Source organism: Pantherophis guttatus, chromosome 6 (genome assembly GCF_059756535.1).
Source record: "Pantherophis guttatus breed Tessera chromosome 6, ASM5975653v1, whole genome shotgun sequence".
Taxonomy (NCBI): Eukaryota; Metazoa; Chordata; class Lepidosauria; order Squamata; family Colubridae; genus Pantherophis; species Pantherophis guttatus.
In genome coordinates this window covers 94,449,101-94,475,944 of record NC_142068.1, presented here as the reverse complement: position 1 = coordinate 94,475,944, position 26,844 = coordinate 94,449,101, and the positions used below count along the sequence as shown (strand labels likewise).

The following is a 26,844-nucleotide window of genomic DNA, read 5'->3' as shown; positions in this document are numbered from 1 at the left end:
AACTAAGCATGAGATGGAAACAGGATTATTTTTATACTGCAGTATGCCCAAACCCACAAGTTTTACTGGGATGCCAAATAATTCTAGCATGTCATGGAATTTTTTTTGGGACATTCTGTTTCTCACTGTATTTACTGTTCTGCATTTATAGGAGACCTTCAACAAAACCTTTAAAAATGTAGCTTTGTCAGAATGTTTCAACCCTGTTCTCGAGATTAATATTGTAAGCCCAACTCCGCTCCTCTCAAATCTGTAGCGATTCCGAGTTCTGAATTTCATAGTTTGTTCCAAAAGTACCTTTAAATGTTTTCTGTGACAGAGGCCAAGAAACAACTCCCCTGAATTTGAAGGAAGAGATCCTCAGCGTTTCGTTTGTATATATTCACGTTTAAAATTAAAAAGAACAAAATCGGAATATCTCCCATTAGAGTTGAGCCTTCCTGCCTTGGGGATGTTTTATTTTTCTATGCATTGCCAGAATGAAATATTTTGTCTATTGTTACCATAGTTTTATTTGGCCTTCTTAGTTTGAGAAAGTATTTGACCGGTGGGGGGGAGAGGGGAGAGATTGTATGGATGTCAAACTGTAAATCTGGGCATATTAGGTGGGAGGGAAATTCTGTTTCAAATCAGTAGCGGCCTTCAGTTTATTGTGAAACGATGCTAATTCTGCTTCCTAAAAGCAGGAACGCACAATAAAAGAGGGAAATGCATTTATTACCCAAAAGCTAAGGTTTATTTAAAGGGAAAGGGGAATTGGGAGAACACATTTCAAACTGCCTTTGTTTCTTGATTTCAGCAGAATAGCTCGGGAAGCAGCCTCGGAGATGCCATTTAAATTACTTTCCAAATGTTGCAGTGAAGGAGAAGGGAAAGGAAAGGGATCATGTTACCCATTCTGCATTCCAGAGACTACCACTACCCTTGAAGCCTGGAGACATGCTGGCTAGGAGACACAGTTGCCAATCCAATCCTCTTTTAGCCTTGTCCCCACTCAGGACAGACCAAAAGAGATTTTTTTTTTTTTCTTTTCAAAGGGGCCTTGCGAAGGGAAAAACGATTTATTTATTTTTTTCCCCCCTTCTGACCGGCATTTTAAAGCGCAGTTCTTACATCTTCTGCGGGGGGTTTTAGATTTGATTGCACCTGAAATTTATGTTTCTTTTGTGTTTTTCGATGTGAGCAAAAACTCCCTTGCTTCGTTTTGTTTTTAAGGAAGGTAATACAGGTCGTCCTCAACTTACGACCACGAATGAGCCCCAAAATTTCTGCTGCTCAGCGAGGCGATTGTTAAGTGAGTTTTGCCCTATTCTGTGAGCTTACTTGCCCCAGGTGTTAAGTGAACCACTGCAGTTGTTGAGTTAATAACCCAGTTGTTGACTTTGCTTGTCAGAAGGTCGCTAAACGAGATCACGTGACACCCCCCCCAGGAAACTGCAACCGTCATAAAGATGAATCGGTTGCCAAGCTTCTGAATTTTGATCATGTCACCGAGAATGCTGCAACAGCCGTAAGTGTGAAAAACGGTCATAAGTCACTTTTTTCAATGCTGCTGTAACTTTGAACGGTCACTAAACAAACCGTTGTAAGTCAAGGACTGCATGGAATGAGTTGCGATTGTGTTCGTGAAGAGGCTGCAAATATGACCGCCTTCATCCGTGATTCAAGTACACAATGACGTAATTACTGTAGGTACAGTTAGAAAGGAAATAAAGAGGATTGTTTAGTAGGGTTTTTCTCAGGGAGATATGTATTATCTGGCCAGAAAAAAATGCAGCATCAGAGAGATAGGTCTATCACGTTCACACAGGCATACGCTTTATCTCCCCTTGCAAAGAATTCCTGTTCTTGAGGGTGGGAAATGGATAAATCAGGAAAAGCTTGTTCCTGTCTTAATTTACCCCACTCCTGATTATGCCTTGAAAAAAATATACAGCTTATTGTTGGAAACTGTGCCATACAGATAACAGACAAATAGGAATGTGCGATCCCCACACAGACATGAATTGTTTGCATATATTAATTCAGTTTTAAATCACTTAGTTTTTAAACACACAAAGCTACGGTAGGAGCACCCCCCCAAAAAATTCCTCAGTTTGACGCTTCAGATTATTATTATTTTTTTCAGGAGTGATGAAAAAAAACCTCTCGTTTCCAACTCTGGAGAAATGGGTAGTAAAGGAGAAAAGCTGTTTGTTTTTTTTAAAGAAAAACTTAAGTGTTCTTACTTTTTTTAATTCAGGTAAATGTTTTGACTTCTCTAATTCATCTGGTCTTTATAATTTACAGAGTAGTCCTTGACTTATAACCACAAATTTCTGTTGCTAAACTAAACAGTTAAGTGAATTTTGCTCTGTTTTATGACCCTTTTTTTGCCACGGTTGTTAAGTTAGTAACACCGTTGTTGAACGAATCTGGCTTCTCTATTGTCTTTGCTTGTCAGAAGGTCACATGAGGTGATCACATGACTCTGGGACACTGCAACGGTCATAAGTATGAGACAGTTGCCAGGCATCTGAATTTTGGTCACATAACCAAAGGGACACGGCAATGATTGTAACAGTGAGGAATAGAAAGTGAGAAATGGAATGGAATAGAAATAGAAAAGAAATAGGAATAGAATAGAATAGAATAGAATAGAATAGAATAGAATAGAATAGAATAGAATAGAATAGAATAGAATAGAATAGAATAGAATAGAATAGAATAGAAATAAAAATAGAAATAGAAATAGAAATAGAAATAGAAATAGAAATAGAAATAGAGTTGGAAGGGACCTTGCAGGTCATCTAGTCCAACCCCCCACTCACCCAAGCAGGAGACCTACACCAAATGGTCATAGGTCAATTTTTTCAGCATCGTTGTAACTTCGAATGGTCACTAGACCAATTGTTGTAAGTCAAGGAGTACTATGTAGTTCTTGCCTTAGCCTTTTGAACCTAAAACTGAATTTTAGCAGGATTTTGTTGGAAACGTTGACACCCAGGTATCAGGGTGGATAAAAACCAATGATTTTTTTTAAAAAAATCCAAAAAATCAGATTTTTTTTATTTAAATCGGATTTTTTTTTTATTTAAATCGGATTTCTTTTATTTTTATCGAATTTATTTTGGGGTAAAAATCTATCGTAAGATAAGTTTTCTATTTAAGATACATAAATGATTTAGTTTATTCAGCATGAAATGGAGCTTAGTTATGTAGCATGAGGCTGTATATTCTGCAACACTGGGACTATCGGGGAGTCAACAGTGGGTCAAAGGAGTAGCAGAGATGACCGTTGCTCTTTAAAAATTATGAATTAAATCGAGTTGATATAAATCAAGCCTTTTTACTAGTGATTTAAATCATGATTTAAATTGTGATTTAAATCAACTCGATTTAAATCAAATCCACCCTGCCAGGTATCATTAGATTATTTCTAGATTTCATTTAGTCAGCATCCTTTGGAATTATTTGGAGCATTTAGGAGTCCCTTTAGGATTCACAGTAAAATTTTTCTCTTTCTTTCTTTCTTTCTTTCTTTCTTTCTTTCTTTCTTTCTTTCTTTCTTTCTTTCTTTCTTTCTTTCTTTCTTTCTTTTTTGGCCAGCTACTTCAAATTGCATGCATAGGCAAAAGCATTATTGTTGATGTTTTAGATTAGAACAGCCGTCCCCGACCTTTACGGCTTGGTGGCACCACTAGGGTGGGGGAAAGAGGGGGGAACTAGGCTGCACGAGCGGTGGGCCAGCGTGCACTCAACGCAGCTCAACTCGTGCAAGTAGTGGGCTGGCGTGCATGTAGATGCATGCCGATCTGATGCTCACACGAGTCAAGCTGCATGTATGTGTGCCGGCCCGCGGCCTGGTGGCAAATAGGCCACCACCTGGTACTGGGCCGCAGCCCCGGAATTGGGGACTCCTGTCTTAGAAGTTGAAATGGCATTACCATGAAAGAAAGATGTGACTCTGCTTTTCCAGTTTTCACTGTGGATGACTTTTGGAGGCTTTTGGGGTGCATGAGTTGGATGGAAGCATGACTACTAGCAGTAGAGAAAGGCATTGCTGTTAACATTTGAGGTATTTGCTGCCAGAATTTTATTATTTACAAACTCCCTGTACCATACTGTGGTCCTTATTTTCACAAGAACCAGGCAATCCCAAGTGTTATCATAGAGGGGTTATTTTCTTGTCAGAGACTTAACCGTGTTTGTGTAATACCTATTTAATTACAAACATTCAGCTTGTGGCTGGCGAGGACAGAGGTGCCAGTGTGGGTCTTTAAGGTAAATAACAGCCTTGAGAAGCAGTAGCTGTGCAGCTACTCAAGCCACTTAAACACAGAAAGTCAGATTCTTTCTTCTCCTGGCTCAGTGTTGGCAAACCTTTTTGGCACCGAGTACCGAAACGGGAGCGTGCACATGGGGGGAGCGCCGGAAACCGGAAGAGCAGCTCTCCGGTGCACACGCACGGGAGTGCAGGAAAACGGAAGAGCTGAGCTTCCAGTTTCCAGTGTGCGCATGTGCACCGGTCACCTGGTCTTCCGGTTTCGGGCGCACATGCACGCATGAAGACCACCTGGCATGCGCACCGGAAACCGGAAGCTCAGCACACAGAGCCATCTCTCCAGGCACGCCAGCTGTCGCCCATTGCTCTTCCAGTTTCCGGTGTTCCCGCACACGCGAAGACCAGCTGGTCAGCGCGTATCTGTGCGCTGGAATTTGGATGAGCAATGGGCGATGGCTGGCGTGCCCAGAGAGATGTCTCTGCGTGCAACTTCCAGCATGCATGCCATAGGTTCACCATCTCTGTCCTAGCTAGATTCAGAATTGCAAAATCTGTTTCAGCCTTTCTTGACCTCCCAGATTTTAGCTGTTGTCCTAGAAGGGAAGGCATGGTTTGTATTACTTGATACATACTGTATCTGAACACCAGTGCCCATTATTTTCTCTGTTAGTATCATAAATAGCTGTATGCTTTCCATGGCAGGGTGGATAAAAATCAATGATTTTTAAAAAAAAAAACAAAAAAATCGGATTTTTTTTTATTTAAATCGGATTTTTTTGATTTAAATCGGATTTTTTTTTATTTTTATTGAATTTATTTTAATAAAAAACTTTTGGGGTTAAAAATCTATCGTAAGATAGTTTTCTATTTAAGATACATAAATAATTTAGTTTATTCAGCATGAAATGGAGCTTAGTTATGTAGCATGAGGCTATATATTCTGCAACACTGGGACTATCGGTGAGTCAACAGTGGGTCAAAGGAGTAGCAGAGATGACAGTTGCTCTTTAAAAATTATGATTTAAATCAAGTTGATTTAAATCAAGTCTTTTTACTAGTGATTTAAATCATGATTTAAATCATGATTTAAATCGACTCGATTTAAATCAAATCCACCCTGTTCCATGGTGAAGTTCCTATATCATATCATAGTGGTGAAATGTAAAATTTGTTACTACCGGTTCTGTGGGCGTGGCTTGGTGGTGGTGGGTGGGTAATATGACTGAGTGGGTATGGCCAAGTTTTGTTTTTTTTTTTAACTTTTAAAACCATTTTTCTACAACCTCTTCAGCTGACGATCCCTCTGACGATCCCAGCTGACTTGCCTGATCTTTTTTTTTTTTAAAAGCCTCTGACTTTCTTTTTTTAAAAAAGCCTCTGACGATCCCAGCTGAGCCGCGTGATCATCAGAGGCTTTTTTTTTTTTTTTTTTACTTTTAAAAGGATTTTTTTGGCCAAAGAGGTTGTAGAAAAAATTCTTTTAAAAATAAAAAAAAGCCTCTGATGATTGCGCAGCTCAGCGGGGCAATGGGGTGTGGGTGCAGGGAGTTTTGCTACCAGTTCTCCGAACCACCCGCCTCCATCGCTACCGGATCAGGCGATCCGGTTCAAACTGGGAGCATTTCACCCCTGATCATATCCCATGTTAGCGATATAGGTAGTCCTTGATTTAGGACCACAATTGAGCCCAAAAAAATCACTGCCACCGTTACCTTCGTAACACGGTCGTTAAGCGGATCTGGCTTCCCCCTTGACTTTGCTTGTCAGAAGGTTACCAAAGGGGATCACGTGACCGCAGGGATTTTGATTACGTGACCATGGGGGCTGTAACATTCATAAGTGTGAAAAATGGTCATAAAATGGTCACTTTTTTCAGTGCCCTTGTAACTTGGTCAGTGAACAGATGGTTGCAAGTCAGAATGACAGAATTGGAAGGGACCTTGGAGGTCTTCTAATCCAACCTCTGATCAAGCAGGAGACCCTGTACCATTCCAGACAAGTGACTGTTCATTCTCTTCTTAAAAGCCTCCAGTGTGATGGAGCACACACAAACTGAACGCAAGCTGGTTGATTGTTCTCACTGTCAGGGAATATCTCCTTAGTTCTAGGTTGCTTCTCTCTTAGTTTCCAATTCATCGCTTCTTGTCTTGCCTTCTGGTACTTTTGGAGAATAGGTTGACCCCTTCTTCTTTGTGGCAGCCCCTCAAATATTGGAAGACTGCTATCATGTCTCCCCTAGTCCTTCTTTTCACTAGACTAGACAAACCCAGTTCCTGTAACCGTTGTTTGTATGTTTTAGCCTCCAGGCCCCTAACCATCTTTGTTGCTCTTCTCTGCACTCTTCCCAAAATCTCAACATCTTTTTTATATCATGGTAGCCAAAAGTGATGCAATATTCTTTATCTTCTTTATCTTTATCTTTATTTGATTTGTATACCGCCCTACTCCCGAAGGACTCAGGGCGGTGAACAGCCAAACAGTAAAATACATAAATACAAAATTTAAAAACAGGATAAAATCGAATTAAACAATTTGGCCCAGACAAATTAAAACACCCCAATCATTTAAAAAACAGATTAAAATTTGCATATTAAAAAGAAAAGAAGGAAAAGATTAGGCCAGGCCCTCCTGGTGGAATAAAAAGGTCTTCAAAGTGCGGCGGAAGATGCGCAGATCCGGGATCCTCCTTATCTCCGGGGGGAGCTCATTCCAGATAGTAGGTGCCCCCACAGAGAAGGCTCTCCCCCTAAGCTCTCCTTTCTAAGTGTGGTCTTACCAAAGGTCTTATAAAGTGGTGCTAACACTTCATGTGATCTTGATTCTATCCGTTAATTCAATTTAGGACTGTGCTGCAGGGGTGAAATGCTCCCGGTTTGGACCGATCACCCGATCCGGTAGCGGTGGAGGCGGGTGGTTCGGAGAACTGGTAGCAAAAATCCCTGCACACACACCCCCATGCCCAGCTGAGCTGCACAATCATCAGAGACTTTTTTTTTTAACTTTTAAAAGCATTTTTTCTACAACCTCTTCGGCAGAAAAAATGCTTTTAAAAGTAAAAAAAAAAGCCTCTGATGATCGTGCGGCTCAGCTGGGATCGTCAAAGGCTTTTAAAAGAAAAAAAAGCCTTTTTTTTCTTTTAAATGCCTCTGACGATCCAAACTGAGTTGCCTGATCGTCAGAGGCTTTTTAAAAAACTCATCTTGGATCGTCAGAGGCATTTAAAAGCATTTTTTACAACCTCTTCGCCGAAGAGGTTGTAGAAAAAATGGTTTTAAAAGTTTTTTTAAAATGGCCACGCCCACCCAGTCACATTACCCCCACCACCGCCAAGCCACGCCCACAGAACCGGTAGTAACAAATTTGAGATTTCACCACTGCTGTGCTGGCTTTTTTGTCTGCTGCCGCACACCGTTGGCTCATATTTAAGTGTCCATTAAGACTCCCCAAGATCCCCCTCGCAGTTACTGCTATTGAGTCAAGTTTCACCTAATCTGTGTCTGTACATTTGGTTTTTCTTGCCCAAGTGTAAAACCTGACTTTTCTGTCTATTGAAATAGGTCAAAGTCCTACTGAGTTGACCATGACAAATAATATACCTGATTTTGGATAAGTTGCAGATAAAGGAGGGCCGGAGTGGAATGCATAAATCAGTTTCACTTATGTTTTCTGACAGGTGGGTGTTTTGCAACTGGCTCGGCCAACTTTGTCAGCCAGTGTGTGTTTAGGTAACCCTCCCACCTTACCACCCATTTTTTCAAAGATTAATGACATGTTCTCATATTTCCAAGTGTGCAAACTGGGAGGGGGGTGGGATTGCTTATCCCCTGTTTAACACTGTGTGAAGAAGCAGAGGCAGGCTAATTAATGGCTACTTTTCATTCATCAATTTTATTCCCTTGGAAGAAGCCAGAATCTTAAGCCCATAGCATTGTTCGAATATTTGAGGGGCTCCTATAAAGACAAACTGTTTTCCAAATAAACAAAAGGTAAGAGGAGAAACAATGGATTGGGAACTAACCAAGGAGAAAAGCAACCTTGAACTAAGGAGAAATTTCCTGATAGTTAGAACGATTGACTAGTGCAGGGGTCTGCAACCTTAAACACTCAAAGCCATTTGGACCCATTTCCTACAGAAAAGGAAACACCGGGAGCCACAAAACCTGGGTGGGTGTTGCCAACTCGACGTCACTCACTTCCACCAGTCACATGACACTCCCCCTAGCCACACCTACCCAGCCAGTCATCAGGATAGAGAACCGGTTGTTAAAAAACACCGGGAATCAAAAACCGCTTTTGATCTCTCTCTCTCCCTTCCTCTCCGCCCCCCTCTCTGTATCTCTCTATGTCCGTCTCTCTCCCACTCTCTGTATCTCTCTGTATCTGCCCTGGCCGTTTCTCCATCCCCTGCCGTTGCCCTTACCTTCTCAGGCCAGGCAAGGAGTGACTGGGAGGGGAGGGAGAGGGGCGGGGCCAGCCAGTGGTGGGATCACTTGACATGGAACCACAGCAGAGGGCCCAAAGAGCCACATGCAGCTCCGGAGCTGCAGGTTGCTGACACCTGAACTAGTGGAATGGCTTTTCTTCCAGAAGTTGTAGGTGTTGTGGGTCATCAAAAAGAGACTGGACAACCATTTGTCTGAAATGGTACTATAGACTCTCCTGCTCGAGCAGGGAGTTGGACTAGAACAGGGATCCCCAACCTAGTATAGGCTGTGGCCTATTCGGAATTGGGCCGCATTGTGAGTGACTGGCCGGAGCATGTGTGCCAGCAGTGGGCTGGCAAGCATACATGCATATACTCACACAAGTCGAGTTGTGTGCCTGTGCATCGGCCCAGCATTCTGTTCTGCCCCAGCTATGGACCCCAAAGAACGCAGCACATACAAAGTCTTTACAAAACTTAAATTTACTAAAATAACTCAGTCTTTTTCAAACAAAGGCTATTATTAAACTTTCTTAACAGCCTACAAGAAAACAAAGATAAAGTAATCACAATCTTACTATGGTTGGCAGAAAGCCCAGAAGCAATTTGCAGAGCATCCAGACGTGAAGGAGAGTGAACTAAAGTTGTTCCCTATGAATTGCTTCAGTCGGTGTTCCTCCTTAAATAGGCTAAGGGAGTGGCCCATTAGCCCCAAGCCTTATTCTCAAGGAGACCTCCTCCTGAGGAGCCACTCCTGCCTTTTGGCAGCTCTGCGCGCCCGTGCATCGAGAGGAGGCTCCTCCTCTTCGTCCTCTTCGCGAGTGCCAGCTGCACAGGCTGCTGGTGCAGCACCACACCAGCCTCCTCGCTGTCAGAATCAGCTACATTCTGCACAGGCCGCTGACGGGCCACAACACATTCACCCAAGGGCTGTGTGCGCCTGTACCTACATACTAGCCCACCGCTTATGTGGCTCAGTTCTCCTCTTCCTGCCACCCCCAGCCAAGCTGCCAAACTTCAAAGGTTGGGGACCACTGGACTAGAAGACTTCCAAGGTCCTTTCTAACTCTATTATTCTATGTTCTCTTAAGTGTTCTCTTTTGATGAGAGAGCATGCAGAGTCATATTCTTGATTTACTTCTATTCAGATGAAAAGAGAGCTAAAGTTGAAATGTCATGTTTACGGTTTGTACACACAGTTTGGAATGCATAAGAGCATTTCTGCCGTTTTACTCTACAGCTACTTCCAAATAGCACTTAGAAATAGTATTAGCTGGAATGAGTAATCCACCACAGTCATACCGTATGTGCTGTGAATCTAATGATCTTCGCCATAGCACCTTCACTATCTGTCCACAAGCATAGAAATGAGCAGATTCCTCTCATTTAGAGAAAGATGGGTGATTTAAGTGTCGATGCTATTAAATAGCAATTGGAACAATTACATATATTTCTTTTTTTCATTCTTTGTTGTTGTTGTTAGTTGCGAAGTTGTGTCCGACCCCATGGACAACGTTCCTCCAGGCTTTCCTGTCCTCTACCATCCTCCGGAGTCCATTTAAGCTCACGCCGACTGCTTCAGTGACTCCATCCAGCCACCTCGTTCTCTGTTTTCCCCTTCTTCTTTTGCCCTCAGTCTTTCCCAGCATTAGGCTCTTCTCCAGTGAGTCCTTCCTCCTCATTAGGTGGCCAAAGTATTTTGAGTTTCATCTTCAGGACTGGCCTTCTACAGAGCAGTCAAGGTTGATCTCCTCTAGGACTGACTGGTTGGATTGCTTTGCAGTCCAAGGGACTCGCAGGAGTCTTCTCCAGCACCATAATTCAAAGGTCTCAATTCTTTGGCGCTCAGCCCCAACTTTCACAGCCATTGCAACTGGGAAAACCATAGCCTTGACTATACACACTCCCTAGCTTTCTCCGTGATCCAGCATATGTTGGCAATTTGATCTCTAGTTCCTCTTCCTCTTCGAAATCCTGCCTGTACTTCTGGTAGTTCTCGATCCATATATTGCTGGAGCCTAGTTTGTAGGATTTTAAACATAACCTTACTAGCATGTGAAATGAGTCTTTTCATTCTTATTGGACTCAATTACATTATAACAATGATTGAGCAGTAGTTGAAGTAAGTGGATATTGTTATATACATAGAAACTTCAGCCATACCTGCAGTACAGCCCAGCTGAGTTCTTCCTCTCCTAATGTTAAGGAGTCTTAAGCCTCTTAGTGAAATACTGTGAGTATTTTAAAGCCTGGCTATTCCTTCAGAGACCTCTGACACAAGTCATTGGTAGATTGTGCAATTTTGTCTTCCTTTTACTTTGCAGTTCCCTAACATGATACAAGTGTATGACATATGACATGATACTTAGCCCAGGGGGACATGATCAAAGACGCTGAGTTTGTCAGCTGGAGAGCTGACAGTCCAGGTTCGAGACCCGAGCTCCATGCAATGGGATAAGCTTCCGTTCCTTGCTCCAGCTCCTGTTCACCTAGCAGTTCGAAAGCATTCAAATGCAAATAGATAAATAGGTACCACTTCGGTGGGAAGGTAACAGCATTCTGTACGCCTTTGGCATAGAGCTAGGCTGACCACGTGTCTGCCGAAGTTGTCTTCAGACAATGCTGTCTCCCTTGGCCAAGAAACGGAGAGGGGCAACTTCCTCTGGAGTCGGACATGACTGAACGGGGAAACCTTTACCTTTTACTTAGCCTGGAGGTTGCTGTAGAATCTGGATTCCAAAGCTGCATATTCTGTAATGTCGTTCTGATCAACCCTAGAGAGGCAGAACTATTAAATCTTTTCAGGTATTAATGAATCGACCTTCTTCGGGCAGAAGTGGTCAATCTGGGCTCTGCACACAATGTTCCCCCCCCCATCTTATTATCATGCTATCAAGGTTCCCCCCTCTTGCTCCCTAACCTCTCAAAAGAATCTGAACATGTTGACTCTTCTTTCTGTTTACCTTCTCTCATTAAAGGTAAAGGTTCCCCTCGCACATATGTGCTAGTCGTTCCCGACTCTAAGGGGTGGTGCTCATCTCCGTTTCAAAGCCGAAGAGCCAGTGCTGTCCGAAGACCTCTCCGTGGTCATGTGGCCGGCATGACTCAATGCCAAAGGCGCACAGAACGCTGTTACCTTCCCACCAGAGGTGGTCCCTATTTTTCTACTTGCATTTTTTTACGTGCTTTCAAATGGCTACGTTGGCAGAAGCTGGGACAAGTAACGGGAGCTCACCCCGTTACACAGCACTAGGGATTCAAACTGCTGAACTACCAACCTATCGATCAACAAGCTCAGCATATAGCCACTGAACCACCGCTTCCCTTCTCTTATTACAGTAATATTAATATTAAATTGGAACAAAAAGGGGCTGCTTTCTAGCATCATGTAAATAAACAAACAAAATCTTTAATGACAGAAGATGCTGCTTTGTGTTTGTGACGTCCCTCATCCCAAACTCCCTTTCAACATTGAGTCTAAAACTAATTAAAACTCCATGCAAGCTGTTTATTTCATTGCCTGATGTTTTAAGCTCAGGTATGGATCAGGGTGGATTTGATTTAAATCGAGTTGATTTAAATCACAATTTAAATCATGATTTAAATCACTAGTAAAGAGGCTTGATTTAAATCAACTTGATTTAAATCATAATTTTTAAAGAGCAACTGTCATCTCTGCTACTCCTTTGACCCACTGTTGACTCACCGATAGTCCCAGTGTTGCAGAATATACAGTCTCATGCTACATAACTAAGCTCCATTTCATGCTGAATAAACTAAATTATTTATGTATCTTAAATAGAAAACTATCTTACGATAGATTTTTACCCCAAAAGTTTTTTATTAAAATAAATTCGATAAAAATCAAAAAAATCCAATTTAAATCAAAAAAATCTGATTTTTTTTTTATTTTTTAAAAAAAAATCATTGATTTTTATCCACCCTGGTACTGATCAGCTGTAGATTTCCTGTTCTGAAACTAACACCTTCTTCTCCTCTATCCTGTCCTGTTCATCTAATTCAGGAATTTCCAATAAAACATCTTGCTAGGTCACACCAGCAGGATCGAACAATAATCAATGTTGATAAGTTGTGGGTCAGGTATATTGCCTTTTTATGCAGAAAGGTGTATTCAAGACAGCCTTGTTTTTCCATCTTTTGACATAGACCAGGGGTCTCCAAGCTTGGCAACTTTAAGACTTGTGGACTTCAACTTCCAGAACTCTGGGAGTTGAAGTCCACAAGTCTTAAAGTTGCCAAGCTTGGAGATCTCTGACATAGACAGTCTCAGAAGGAGATGTTAGAAAGAGTTTTAACTTCAGTGTATATTACTTCGCTCTAATCTTGCTCTGTAAAAATGAGGGTACATTTCTAAACTTGAACATCAAGCAAGGTGAAAAGACCTAAAGATGAAATGCATTAAAGCCCAGTTCCCCGCCCCCCCCTTGGAAATTCTGGGTAATTACTTAATTGTTGGCTCTTGAAACAAGCCCATAAGAGAGAATAATGTGGCCTCATTATGTTAATTTGACTTTTTCTGTTAGTTTAATTCATCTTTAATAAATGACCGGGTGTTGTTGTTGTTTTTTCATTGTATCCTGAGAGTAAATATTAGAACTGCACAGAATGATTAAAATAAGCTTATAGAACTCCTGGGGCGGTTTTGGAGTGGGGCGGGGGGGGGGGGCAAATTAAAAATGCTGAGCAATTTGTGAGGCTCACGTGGCTGTTTGTAGTACTGATTCTGACTGCCTCTACATGTGTGTACATGAACAGCCCTGTACTTTAAATCAGGGGTCTCCAACCTTGGCAACTTTAAGACTTGTGGACTTCAACTCCCAGAGTTCCTCAGCCAGCAAAGTTGGCAGAGGAACTCTGGGAGTTGAAGTCCACAAGTCTTAAAGTTGCCAAGGTTGGAGACCCCTGCTTTGAATGACATCTGGGAGCAGTATCTGAAAAGAGCCAGGGTTGGATTTTAACAATGCAAAAAAGACTTTTGACTCCCCCCCACCTGTGGTACGCAGCACCTCTTTGGAAAGCTTGCAGCAGCCCTGCCCAGTCTCTTGATAAAACAAACATTTTGGTCATCCTGGTTTCATAATTCGCATGGTGCATTTGTTTTCCAAAAAATCTGACCGTTGACGAAGCTGAAAAAGGCTTTTTTGAAAACGAATTTGTATGACTCTCGTGCTTCCCCTTTCTGAAACACTAGAATAAAGAGCATAAGGACTAGGTTTTTTTTTTTTTTTTTAGGATTATCTAATGTTGTTGTTAGTTTTGAAGTCATGTCCGACCCATCGCAACCCCATGGACAACGTTCCTCCAGGCCTTCCTGTCCTCTACCATCCTCTGGAGTCCATTTAAGCTCACGCCGACTGCTTCAGTGACTCCATCCAGTCACCTCGTTCTCTGCCGTCCCCTTCTTCTTTTGCCCTCAGTCTTTCCCAGCATTAGGCTCTTCATGAGTCCTTCCTTCTCATTAGGTGGCCAAAGTATTTGAGTTTCATCTTCAGGATCTGGCCTTCTAAAGAGCAGTCAGGGTTGATCTCCTCTAGGACTGACCGGTTGGATCGCCTAGCAGTTCAAGGGACTCGCAGGAGTCTTCTCCAGCACCATAGCTCAAAGGCCTATCTAATGTTAGCCACTCTTAAAGTTGTATTGACCTGGTCGTCTATTGGTTTCTCTGCTCCCCACCTTCTCTTCTTTCTTCCTTCCTTCCCTTCCCTTCCTCCTTCCCTTCCCTCCCATCTCTTTTCCCTTCTCTTTCTCCTCCTCCCTCTCCCTCCCTTTCCCCTTCCTCTTCTTCTTCCCCAGCTCAAGCTAATTGAGCTTCCGTTATCCATCCAGGATGCCTGCTTGTCTGCAGTGTCCCTGTCATATAATACTCCCCCACCCCCATTTCCAAAAAGGCTAATGCCAGATTTCTCTGCCTGGTTCTTTTGAATTAATATTTTACGAAAGCAAGGAGCATCGAATACTGCCAGCCTTTTCTCTGTAAAGCTGTTCAAGGTTTTGCCTGTGAAGGAAGGAAGCCTCAAGGAAGGCAGGGGAGCCCTCTTGCTGAGAGAGAGAGAGAGAGAGAGAGAGAGAGAGAGAAAGAAGACGATATTCTTATGCTAATCCAGGCCCTGGATAAGCAGCAATGCAGCCATGCACACAATGGAAGTGGAGCCAGAAAGTCTGCTGCGCAGTCTAGTCCTCCTTGGAAAGCGCATGAGGCAGGGCGCCGAGGGCTGCTGGAGGGGAGGGGCACAAGAGGAGGGGGGAGTGCTCCCTCCAAGTTATTTTATGGAACTGGCTGAGAACCAGAGCCAGGTGGGGGCACCAGAGGGGGGGGCACATTCTCCTCCTCCTCCTCCTCGCAGTTCCTGGCATTGCTTGTATCGACTCTTCAGCTGCAATTAAATCAGAGCCAAAAACCCATCAATCCCACCGTTGAGCGTCTTCCGAAATAAAAGACGCCAAGGATCAGCCGGCACTTGAGTTGGGTTCAAATGGTCGCATTAACATGCAGAAAAAATAGGCAAAATATCGATACGCACGACTAATGGACTGGCCAGTCAGTTCAGGAATATCGTTCAGATGTGTCCGTCCAGCAGAGGTGTGTGTGTGTGTTTTTTTTTTCTTAAGAGTTCCCTATCACTGAAGCAGTGAACGTTACCTTCCACTACTTAGGCTGATCAGCTGGTGATTCATGTTTGGGAACAGATAGCATTGCATTTATAGAGCGGCACTTCTTGCAAAAGGGAATTAGGTATTTTATTAAAAGTCAGGCGATTAACCGCTGCCCGTGTAGCCAGATTGTCAATCGGTTTGAATGCCAAGTTGGATTATTATTCTCGGTAGCCTGGACTCTGAATTACTTATTGCTGAATATGATAGCGGGACACAAATAAAAACCAGCAGCAGATTATTGTTTTAAGTGATGGCTTTAGGGAGCAGTCTTGAGGGGAAGGGGAGGGGTGAACCTTTTTTTTGGGGGGGGGTGCACTGGATGCTACGGAAGGGAGAAATCTGTGGTCAGAAGTCGTTCCATTTCAGCGGCATAATATTTTGCTCTTTTGACAGAATTGCCAGGAATGGAGATTTCATTTTGTGAAAAGTAGAAAAGAGAATGGATTAGGAATTGGGATAGGGATAGGGATAGGGATAGGGATAGGGATAGGGATAGGGATAGGAATAGAATAGAATAGAATAGAATAGAATAGAATAGAATAGAATAGAATAGAATAGAATAGAATAGAATGAGTTTGAAGGGACCTTGGAGGTCTTCTAGTCCAACCCCCTGCCCAGGCAGGAAACCCTACACCACGTTAGACAAATGGTTATCCAACATTGAGCCTTGGTGGCGCAGCAGACTAAAGCACTGTTAAGTAGCACCAGCTGCCTGCAATTACTGCGAGTTCAATTCTCACCAGGCTCAAGGTTGACTCAGCCTTCCATCCTTTCGAGGTAGGTAAAATGAGGACCCGGATTGAGGGGGCAATAAGCTGACTTTGTATAAAAAAGAACACCACTGGGGGGGGGGGTGAAAGCCCTACTAAGCAGGTATATACAAAAGTATGAAGGCTATTGCTTAACGCATTGTAAGCCGCCCTGAGTCTCCGGAGAAGGGCGGCATATAAATCGAACCAATAAATAAAGAAAGAAAGAAAGAAACAAACAAACATCTTTTTTACAAAATTTCCAGTGTTGGAGCATTCACAACTTCTGCAGGCAAGTTGTTCCACTTATTAATTGTGCTAACTGTCAGGAAGGGGAAGGCGAGAGATGCTTTATATGGATAACAAAATAACAGAGTTGGAAGGGACCTTGGAGATCTTCTAGTCCAACCCTTTGCTCAAGCAGGAGACCTTATCCCATTGAGGACAAATGGCTGTCCAATCTCTTCTTTAAAACCTCCAGTGATGAAGCACCCACAACTTCCAGAAGCAAGCCTTAATTTTCTCCTTAATTCTAGGAGTCTCCATTCTCCTTTTGGTCCCTCCTGTGGCCAATGTTGAAGTAGAATTTAAATGCAAGTGCCCGCTAGATATATAGTTGGTAATCCACAGATGTATTTAGAAATGACAGATGAGTGAAAGATGAAAAGAAAAATAGAATCTCAGCTGATATGGCAGCAGGTTTTTAGAGGAGCTAAAGCCTTAATATTCCCCTGATGGGAATCAGTCTAAATCCCTAAATCAAGGGAATCATCAAATTAGTGCAGCCAACTTAGAAGCTGCAGCCAGCAAGAACGAACCTGTGAATGTGGAGTCCTGGGTGCTTGGTTGTTTTCTTGCAAACGTTTTATGACCCAAGTAGGTAACATCATCAGTGCTAGAAGGGAATAGGGTTTGCTTTATATGCAGCAGGATCATGCCCTGTTAGAGTTGGTGGAAGTGTTAATATTGCAAGGAAAGAAAATGGAAAGACATGATGATGATGATTATTTTTTAAAGGCTTCGCTCTTTTATTCTGATTGGCACAAGCCATCAATCTTGGATGCAGTGGTGCTTGTGACAGAAAAATCGGAAGGTCCTTTGTGTGTCTTACCAGTGATTTTGAGCATTCAAATAAAACGTGGGACACAAGTCAGCTAGCAGTCATTGCAGAAATTGTTTTATTCTATGCAAGATTCAACTCCAAGCATGAATTCAGTTGCTAAACTGACAATAAATTGTTTTAGACTAGGATAGCTACACTTTTTCCCACTGTCTGGTAACATAAAATAGTTACTGTTGCTGCTTTTATTACATTGCGTGATGTGGCTCTATTTTAGACAGATTTGTTGGCAGTGGTTGGATTTTTTTTGCTTGATGTTAATTTAGAACCCGTTCATTTATATCAAATAAAAACCTTGAGATGTGATGTCAGTCCTCCATAAAATAAATTGTCAGACTTTTATTAACTACAGAAGAAATTTGAGTATTCATATCCTCCCAGTGAGTAATTGTATTTTCTAAGCTATCATTTCCATATCAGTAGAAATCTGTTGCTATTTGAATCTTGAAATGTGCAGAAAGGTGTTTAATTAGTAAGTTTTTTCTCTTGCTCAGTTTTTCTACCTTAACCCTCACCCTAAAAGTCATTAATTCAAGATAGCTGCCTGCAAATAAAATGTGTTTTTTTTTTAAAAAAAAAATCTCAAAATGGCTATTGGCTGGTAATGTTCAAAGTCCCCTACTTTGTAAGAGGGCAAGTGAAATGTGCATATTTCATACCTCTTCAATCATAGGTTTGGATTTGCTCAGGCAAAAAAAAAAAAAATTAAAAACCACATTTGAGGAGACATTTAGTTTCTCCTTATGCAAAATCCATGACTGAAGTTCTAACACATTTAATTAGCAAAAGGTAGCAGTTGGTTTTCCCGCTAACAAGAACTAAATTTGTTTTTCTAAGAGATAATAGAAAAGTCATTGTGGTATTTTTGGGGAAATAGGTTGCAGATACAAACTTTGCACCAGCTGGCAGATGGATAGGAGTTTTTCCTACGATGGAAAAATCAAAGGATTCTCCTTATGAATAAAATAATTCCACATTATAGTGGAATACAAAGTTTGACAGATTTAATAAATGCTTCAGTTTCCTACTGTAACTGAAGTTTATTTTTAATTGGTTTCTTCTTACTATAGCTCAGGGGTCTCCAACCTTGGCAACTTTTAAGACTTGTGGACTTCAACTCCCAGAATACCTCAGCCAATTCCTCCCAATTCTGCAAGTTGAAGTCCACAAGTCTTAAAGTTGCCAAGGTTGGAGATCCCAGCTAGAGCAGACAGACTCCCCACCACCACCACCACCACCAAAATGATCTTCTGGAATACACAAATTAGAGAACAGCCACTCTGTTGGTTTGGTCTTGCCATCTGTGATCAGTGTGTCACTCTAGTTGTTCTGAAGCTGATGAAGGATTGCTAATACTAATTAGCACCCTAGCTATTATTTGCAAGATTTCTGCAAATTAAAAAAAAATCCTCATAGCAGATTGGGGCTGCTATTCCTGGGATTTGAGCAGCCATTGAGCCAAGCTTGATAACTTTCCTGCCACCATCCCAGGCCTAGCTTTCTCCTGTTGCTTCAGAGAGCCAGGTGTCCACATGTCAGAGGAGATGGTGAACTTCATCCTTTCCCCAGGAATGGGTAAGCCCACCCTCCAGCCAGACTTCAAAAGTTGGCCTAAAACAGTGGTGGTCACTCAGATTCCACTGCTTCTTCAAATCCCCCCTCTCCCCAATTGTGAAGCAAGGCTCCCCTACAGCAGGAGAATATATTTCAAAGGTGAGGTAAGAGTTTTGCATTAGGCCAAGCCTTTAATGCAGAGGTCTTCAAACTTGGCAGCTGTAAGACTTGTGGAATTGTGGAATGCTCCAGCTAGATGGAGAATTCTGGGAGTTGAAGTCCACAAGTCTTAAAGCTGCCAAGTTTGAAGACCTCTGCTTTAATGGCCAGGAGATAAGCAAGAGTTTATTTCAGCCTGGGTGTTTTGTCCTGGTTGATAGGACAGGTTATAAATCAAGTATGTTAGCACTCAATATACAAGGGATATAAGTGAGCCCAGCCCACCAATTTGGAAAGATAAGGCCAGTTAGCTAAATCCCGGGTGCTCATAGAAGTGAGCAGGGTACAGACTTTGTATATGTGACAAATACTAGTTTATCATCCACAAGCATCCGTCACGCCTAGGCTGTGAAAGCATGAATTGAAGTTTAAGATTGGCGGCTGGCTGTTCCCAAGAAGAAGCAAAAACTCAAAATATTGAAAGCATTCTTGTTAAAGCACCGTTTCTAAAATGAATAAAAAAAATCAACACTTAGGAAACTATTTGCATCTAATCAGCTTTTGGTTTTTCATTTTGGGGGCTTGCTAGGGTGAATTTGATTTAAATCAAGTTGATTTAAGTCACGATTTAAATCACTAGTAAAAAGGCTTGATTTAAATTGACTCGATTTAAATCATAATTTTTAAAGAGCAACTGTCGTCTCTGTCCCACAGCAGCTCCTCCTCTGACCGGCTGTTGACTGTCCCCATGTTGCAGCATATACAGCCCCATGCTCCATAACTAAGCTCCATTTCATGCTGAGTAAACAAAATTATTAATGTATCTTAAACAGAAAAATAACTTTGGATACATTTTTACTTCCAAAGCATTTTATTAAAATAAATTTGATAAAAAATTTTTTAAAAAAGCTGATTTAAATTAAAAAAAAATCCAATTTAAATTTAAAAATTCAGATTTATTTATTTATTTATTTATTTATTTAAATCAATTTTTATCCACCCTGCTTGCTAGGCCTCCAATCACCTGCTTATTTTTATTCCTAATTTTCAACATTTTTTTTCACCTTCCCATAAGGTTTCGTATGTTTCAATATATTTTTTAATATATGATATATATATATATATATATATATATATTCCCTCAACACTGTCAAACTATTCACTCTCTGCATTACTATTAATCTTCTCATTGTTCCTATCACCCATCTCCTCCCACTTACGACTGTATGACTGTAACTTTGTTGCTTGTATTCTTACTATTTATATTGATTGTTTCCTAGTATGATTTGATTGCTTGTTTGTACCCTATGACTATCATTAAGTGTTGTACCTTATGATTCTTGATGAATGCATCTTTCCATTTATTTATTTATTTATTTGTCATATTTCTATGCCGCCCATTCTCCGAGGACTCTGGGCAGCTTACACCAAAGACAGTATACTAAATAGCATATTGCCCCCTAACAATCTGGGTCCTCATTTTACCCACCTCGGAAGGATCGGAGGCTGAGTCAACCTTGAGCCGGTGAGATTTGATCCGCTGATCTGCTGAACTAGCAGTCAGCTGAAGTAGCTGCAGTACTGCACTCTAACCACTGCGCCACCTTGGCTCTTTTATGTACACTGAGAGCGTATGCACCAAAGACAAATTCCTTGTGTGTCCAATCACACTTGCCCAATAAAGAGTTCTAGCTAAACCTTAACAGTAACAGAGTGGGAAGGGACCTTGGAGATCATCTAGTCCAACCCCCTGCTCACGCAGGAGACCTGTACTAGGGATTCAAACCGCTGAACTGCCAACCTTTCTGATCGACAAACTCAGTGTCTTAGCCACTGAGCCACCTAGTCAGGCTTGGCTGCTTATAAATTGGAATACACACAAGCACCCACATGCATGCTTTTCAAATATAACAGTTTTTGTTTTAAAAAATGGCTAATATCTCTCAGTGTTGAAGTGAAAGTACAATACTTTGCTACTGAATATTTTTCCAGTTGTTTTCCAAATAGGGAGTGAGGCTTAAAGGATTTTTTTTTTTTAATTTGTGTTTTGCTTTTTGTTGAACAAACAAAACTTCAAAGCAAAACGGGAAAATAAGTGCCCAGACAGACACAAAAGCTTGCAAACGGTTACATACAAATATGAATATGAATCTAAATATAAGACATTGGTGTTTATGCATCTACCTGGAGTGAACACCCTTGAAAAAGCATTGTCAGAATGGAGATGGAACCACGGTCCAGATATGAACAAATGTTGAGACTCTAGAAAGAGTGCAGAGAAGAGCAACAAGAATGATTAGGGGGTTGGAGGCTATAACATACAAAGAGTAGCTACAGGAATTGGGTATGTCTAGTTTAATGAAAAGAAGGACTAGGGGAGACATGATAGCAGTGTTCCAATATCTCAGGGGCTGCCACAAAGAAGAGGGAGTCAAGCTATTCTCCAAAGCATCTGAAGGCAGGACAAGAAGCAATAGGTGGAAACTAACCAAGAAGAGAAGTAGCCTAGAACTAAGGAGAAATTTTCTGATAGAACAATCAGCCAGTGGAACAACTTGCCTCCAGAAGATGTGGGCTCCATCACTGGAGGCTTTCAAAAAGAGACTGGACAACCATTTATGTGAAATGGTTCCCCACCATCCAGTCAGAGCTGAAGAAGCTTCTTGGGTAGGAAGCGAAATGTCTTTAAAGAAATGTCTTTAAAGTTGCCTCTTGAAAAAATGCACCTTTGGGACATTTATGTGACATTTTAACAGGTTAACAGAGTTGGAAGGGACCTGATAAGTCATCTAGTCCAACCCTCTGCTCAAGCAGGAGACCCTACACCATTTCTGACAAATGGCAGTCCAATCTCTTCTTGAAAGTATAATGGTATAGGCCAGGATCTCCTTCTCAAACAAGGGGGGTGGTATAGAAGACCTCCAAGGTCCTTTCCGACTCTTCTTATTCTATGTTCTAAATGTGATCTTACTTGTAAAGTTGTTCAAGCTTTTTTGCTTTTAAGTTTTGAGACTGAGTTTTTGTGCATTACCTAGCACTGTGAATAGGCCTAGATTTGGGCATTCTTAGCTAAATTGGTCCAAGCAATCATCAAATAAATTGGCTTATTCCTTGTGTCAGGAAGGTATTTTGTTTCTTGATTACTAAAGTCACGGATGTGTGAAAAGTAGGCCATAGGTTGAAGGCCATGTGCCCCTTCCATGTGCAAATTAGGCGTGCAGACGCCGCTGAGGATTCCCGGCAATTTGCTGCCCTGTTAAATGGCTACGAAGCAGTCATTAAACTCCAAAGTCCTTGGATCCTGCCAAAAGAGAGATTGAATTATTTATGGCAGAAGCAGCTATCAGTAGTAATTAACAGCACATCCTTGCACAAATCCAGATTTTTATTTCAAGAATAAGGCCAGCCTGACAGGGGTCAGGGGTCAGACTCACTCAGACAAGAGCCCCCCCCCCCCCCAAAAAGAGGCAAAATCCATATCTGAACACAGAATCTGTATTGTCCACATTTAATTCTTTAGGTATTCAAATGGCTGTTTATATCCTTGTAGACCATGTTCAACTCTTGTTAAAATCATTGAAGGAACTGGATCAGCTGCAACTTTTTAAAATAAATTTTTATTAGAGTATAAATATTAAAAAAACATAACATAACATTACACACAACAAACATTTATACAACATATAAACAAAAGAAATTTTGTTTCCTTCTTAAGCATTGTTTCAAAGTGACATTCTGCTTGTTATATATTTCTTCACCTCTCCTTAATATAATAACATTTTCTATATTGGTAATATTTCCCCTCTAGGTTTTTTGTTTGTTTCTAATGTTTAACCAATTATACCATTTATTCCATATGTTATAGTAATCTGATTCTTCTCTTTCTTGTATCTCTTTGGCTAACCTATCCATTTCAGCGCATTCTAAAAAAATTTCTATTAATTCTGTTTCGTTTGGCGTTTTTTCTTGTTTCCAATTTTTTGCGTATATTATTCTTGCAGCTGTTAGTATGTGAATTGTGAGATATTTAATATCTTTAGGGTATGATTTATTAAAGATTCCTAATAAAAACATTTCTGGTTCTTTGTCTATCTGTGTTTCTGTTATTTATTCCAACCATTTTTTAATATTAGACCAAAATTTCTTTGCTGCCGGGCATGTCCACCATAAATGATAGAAGGTTCTTTGTGTCTTCTTACACTTCCAGCAGGTCGGACTATTTTTAGGTTGTATTTTTGCCAGTCTAGTTGGAGACATGTGCCACCTATAAAACATTTTCAGTTGGTTTTCCTTGTACGCCACTGCTCTTGTTAATTTTATGTTTACTTGCTGCAACTTTTTAATATGATCGTTTTTGCCTTCTTTCATCCAATAGGATGATTTGAAGCAGAAGAGCAATTTAATTCCCCCACACACACACATCCTTTTTTTTTTTTTTTGTGGCCTAAAGATGGAGTTTTAAAAATGTCATTTTTAATAATTATTTTGAACATGGATTAGCATGAGATAACATAAAACCGCTTATTTTCAGAGGCTCTTGCAAAAGATGTGTTCTCTTTTAACAAAATATTCTTCATTCGGTTTTGAGTCATACAGTTTGTTAGGCTCTTAGAATAAGATGGTCATGAACCACTGAAAATCCTTCTTTTTCCCATTTGAGGTGCATTGATTGTGTACATAGAAGCACATAAATTCATTTCTGGTCATTGCAGCTGGTATAAATTCAATCAGTCAATAAATATAAAATCCAAGGGCTATTTTAGTTTGTCTATATATAGACAATATATATTGTCTATACGTGCTTATTTTAAGACCTTGTTAGGTATTAGCCGTGTGAAATGTTTTTTTACTTCTTTCAGATTTGTTTTAGTTGATGGCTTTTATTATCTATTCAAAATTTTCATTTCGTTTCTTTTTCAGAAGAAAAACTGGAAGAATTAAAGTTTTGATTCAGCTGACTGCCAAACTGCTCAGATTTCTCTGAAGAGTCCGGCTTGAAAGCTTGTCAAGAGCTGAACAATTTGCCAAACCTGACAGTGCAGAAAGATTTTAATTACGAGCCATGATCAATTCCAAAGTTTCCATCAGACTGCTGGGGTTCTACGCGTTCCTCGTTTTTCAAGGTAAAGTTTTAAAACTTCAGGTTTTAAGAAATGGTCTCGATGCCCAAAATGTTTATGCGCAATAGAAGACACTATTATATTTGGTTTGCAGTTTGAAATACAGTGTTAAGCTCCTGCAAGCTTCCAAACTTTTAACGTTTGTTTCTGAAAATTAAAAGCTATGAAATAATACAGGAATCTGGGGTGAGAGCTAATACCTGCTGGCCTGTGGTTAAAAAATTATTTTTACTTATGTATTTAGTATTGTTTACGGAGATTTGAGATAAAATTAGTTTAATGGGCATGTGGTTCTTAATTAGATACAAGATTAGGAATTTTGACAAGAGAAGTGAAGTAGAATTTGTGAAAATACATGATAAACTGAATAAGGAAACAGCAATAAGGATTTTTATTATTTAAAACACAATGACTGCTAGACTTTCCTTTCTTAACATTCATGGAGAATTTTTTAAAAAATAATACATTGGTTGTCTTTAAAAATACATATGCAAATAAAAAGTTACAGCAACGCTCCCAATGAACTTCTGGCAATGTATCGTATGAAATTTAGAATAAAGCACAGAATGCCTACGTCATCCTATTTTAAATTACCAGGATTACATTAGCATAAGTGTCTCCCTGTGATAAGATCTAACTTTTGAGAAGCTGTGAAGAGTCTGAGAAAGGAATAGAGCAGAAGCTTAGACCTAAGCATTCAAGAGCTTGCAAGGAAGGCAACTGACAAATCCATTTTATAAATAGCAGTTCAGACCAGCAGTTCAGACCAGAAATCTGGGAGGGAAACTCTTTATATCAGGGGTCTCCAACCTTGGCAACTTTAAGCCTGGAGGACTTCAACTCCCAGAATTCCCCAGCCAGATTTGCTGGCTGGGGAATTCTGGGAGTTGAAGTCCTCCAGGCTTAAAGTTGCCAAGGTTGGAGACCCCTGCTTTATATCATGTCAAAGACACTCCGTCTTAATGAAGTCCCTATAAATGAGGCTTGAAACTTCCCTCTGCAGTTTCCAAGATTCTGTACAGATAGTTCTCAATTTGCAACAGTTCGTTTAGTGACCATTCATATTTACAACGGCACTGGAAAAAAAATGAGTTCTGACCATTTTTCACTCTTACGACCATTGCAGCATCCCCCATGGTCACATGATCAAAACTTAGGTGCCTGGCAACTACTCGTATTTATGACCGTTGCAGTGTCCCGGGATCATGTGATCATCTTTGGCGACCTTCAGATTCACTTAACAACAGTGTCACAAAATTAACTTAACAAATGTCTTGCTTAACGACATAAATTTTGGGCTCAATTGTGGCCGTAAGTTGATTTACTTCAAGAGTGGCATTAAAGATCTTTTATTGCCGTTCTGATCCTGCCCAGCTGTGTGAGCTTGTCACAAGCTCTCCTGGTCATTGCCATCCCTAACACTAGGCAGATCTGTTCCCTATGAATCTTAGTGGGGAAGAGGTGTCACAGGTTAAGAAATACCATAAAGAAGCATTTTTAGGGCCTTAACCATAAGTGTCAGCATGTATAATGGGGGGGGGGAAATCATATGTACCGTATCTTTCGGACTATAAGATGCACCTAGCTTTTGGGGAGGAAAACAAGAAAAAAAAAATCTGCCTCCGCCTCCCAGCAATTTGCCTCCTTGCAGCAAACAGCCTGATCAGCTTCAGCACAGCTTGATTTAGCATGAGCAGCTGATGGGTGGATCAGCCTCCCAGAATACCGCCAATCAGCTGTTCCAGGCTGCGGGGATCGCCGCCGTCCATCGCCGCCTCTGTGCACCCCATTTTCGGCCTCTGTGCATCCTGTTTTCGGCCTCCACTCACCCCATTTTCGGCCCATCCCCGCTGCCGCCACTGCCTATCCCCGCCACTTGGAACAGGCCAAATATGGGGCACGGATTTATGGGTTGCGCAGAGGTGGCGATGGGCAGCAGCAGCAATGGGCGGTGGCGATCCCCACAGCCTGGAACAGCTGATCGGCGGTATTCCGGTAGGCCGATCCAACCGCCAATCAGCTGCTTGTGCTAAATCAGACTTTGCTGAAGCTGACCAGGCTGTTTGCTGCAAGGAGGCAAATTGCTGGGAGGCAGAAGCCAAAGGTTGGGGGCCGGTGGGTGGGCCGGGCTTTGGCAACATTCTCTCTATAAAACGCACAGACATTTCCACCTATTTTGTGGGGGGCGGGGATCTTATACACCGAAAAATACGGTGTATAACAGAATAACAGAGTTGGAAGGGATCTGGAAGGTTTTTCAGTCCAAGCAGGAAAGTCTTATATCATTTCAGACAATTGGCTGTGTCCAGTCTCTTCTTAGAAGTCTCCATTGATGGAGCATCCACAACTTCTGGAGGCAAGCTGTTCCGCTGGATAATTGTCCTCACTGTTAGGAAGTTTCTCCTTAATTCCAGCTTGCTTCTCCTTAATTAGTTTCCATCCGTTGCTGCTTGTCCTGCCTTCAGGTGCTTTGGAGAATAATTTGATCCCCTCTTCTTTGTGGCAGCCCCTTACATACTGGAACCGATATAGATATTGTGACTGCTATCATATCCCCCCTAGTTCTTCTTTTCATTAAATTAGACATGCCCGGGTCCTGATACACATTATTCAGACTTTTTATGCAAAATGAGTCCGTTTAGATTAGTTAGAATTGTTAAGAAATAAATTCTGGCGTAGTTGAAGCTTCTGAACATTCTTTATTGATTGAGTTTTTGGTCTGGAGATAGCAAAACTATAGATCCCTCTAGTTTTGGGGTATTCCACCTGTCCAGGAAAGG

The 26,844-nt window shown here is 41.2% G+C and overlaps 1 protein-coding gene across 1 annotated transcript in view; it reads left to right on the top strand.

Moving 5' to 3' along the window:
• BMPR1A (bone morphogenetic protein receptor type 1A) overlaps positions 1–26,844 on the top strand; it is an 82,079-nt gene that overhangs the window by 30,614 nt on the left and 24,621 nt on the right. The window contains exon 2 of the mRNA XM_034435384.3: positions 23,865–24,067. Coding sequence (XP_034291275.1) covers positions 24,007–24,067 — 61 coding nt within the window. The 5' untranslated portion in view covers positions 23,865–24,006. The remainder of the gene's footprint in view (positions 1–23,864; positions 24,068–26,844) is intronic.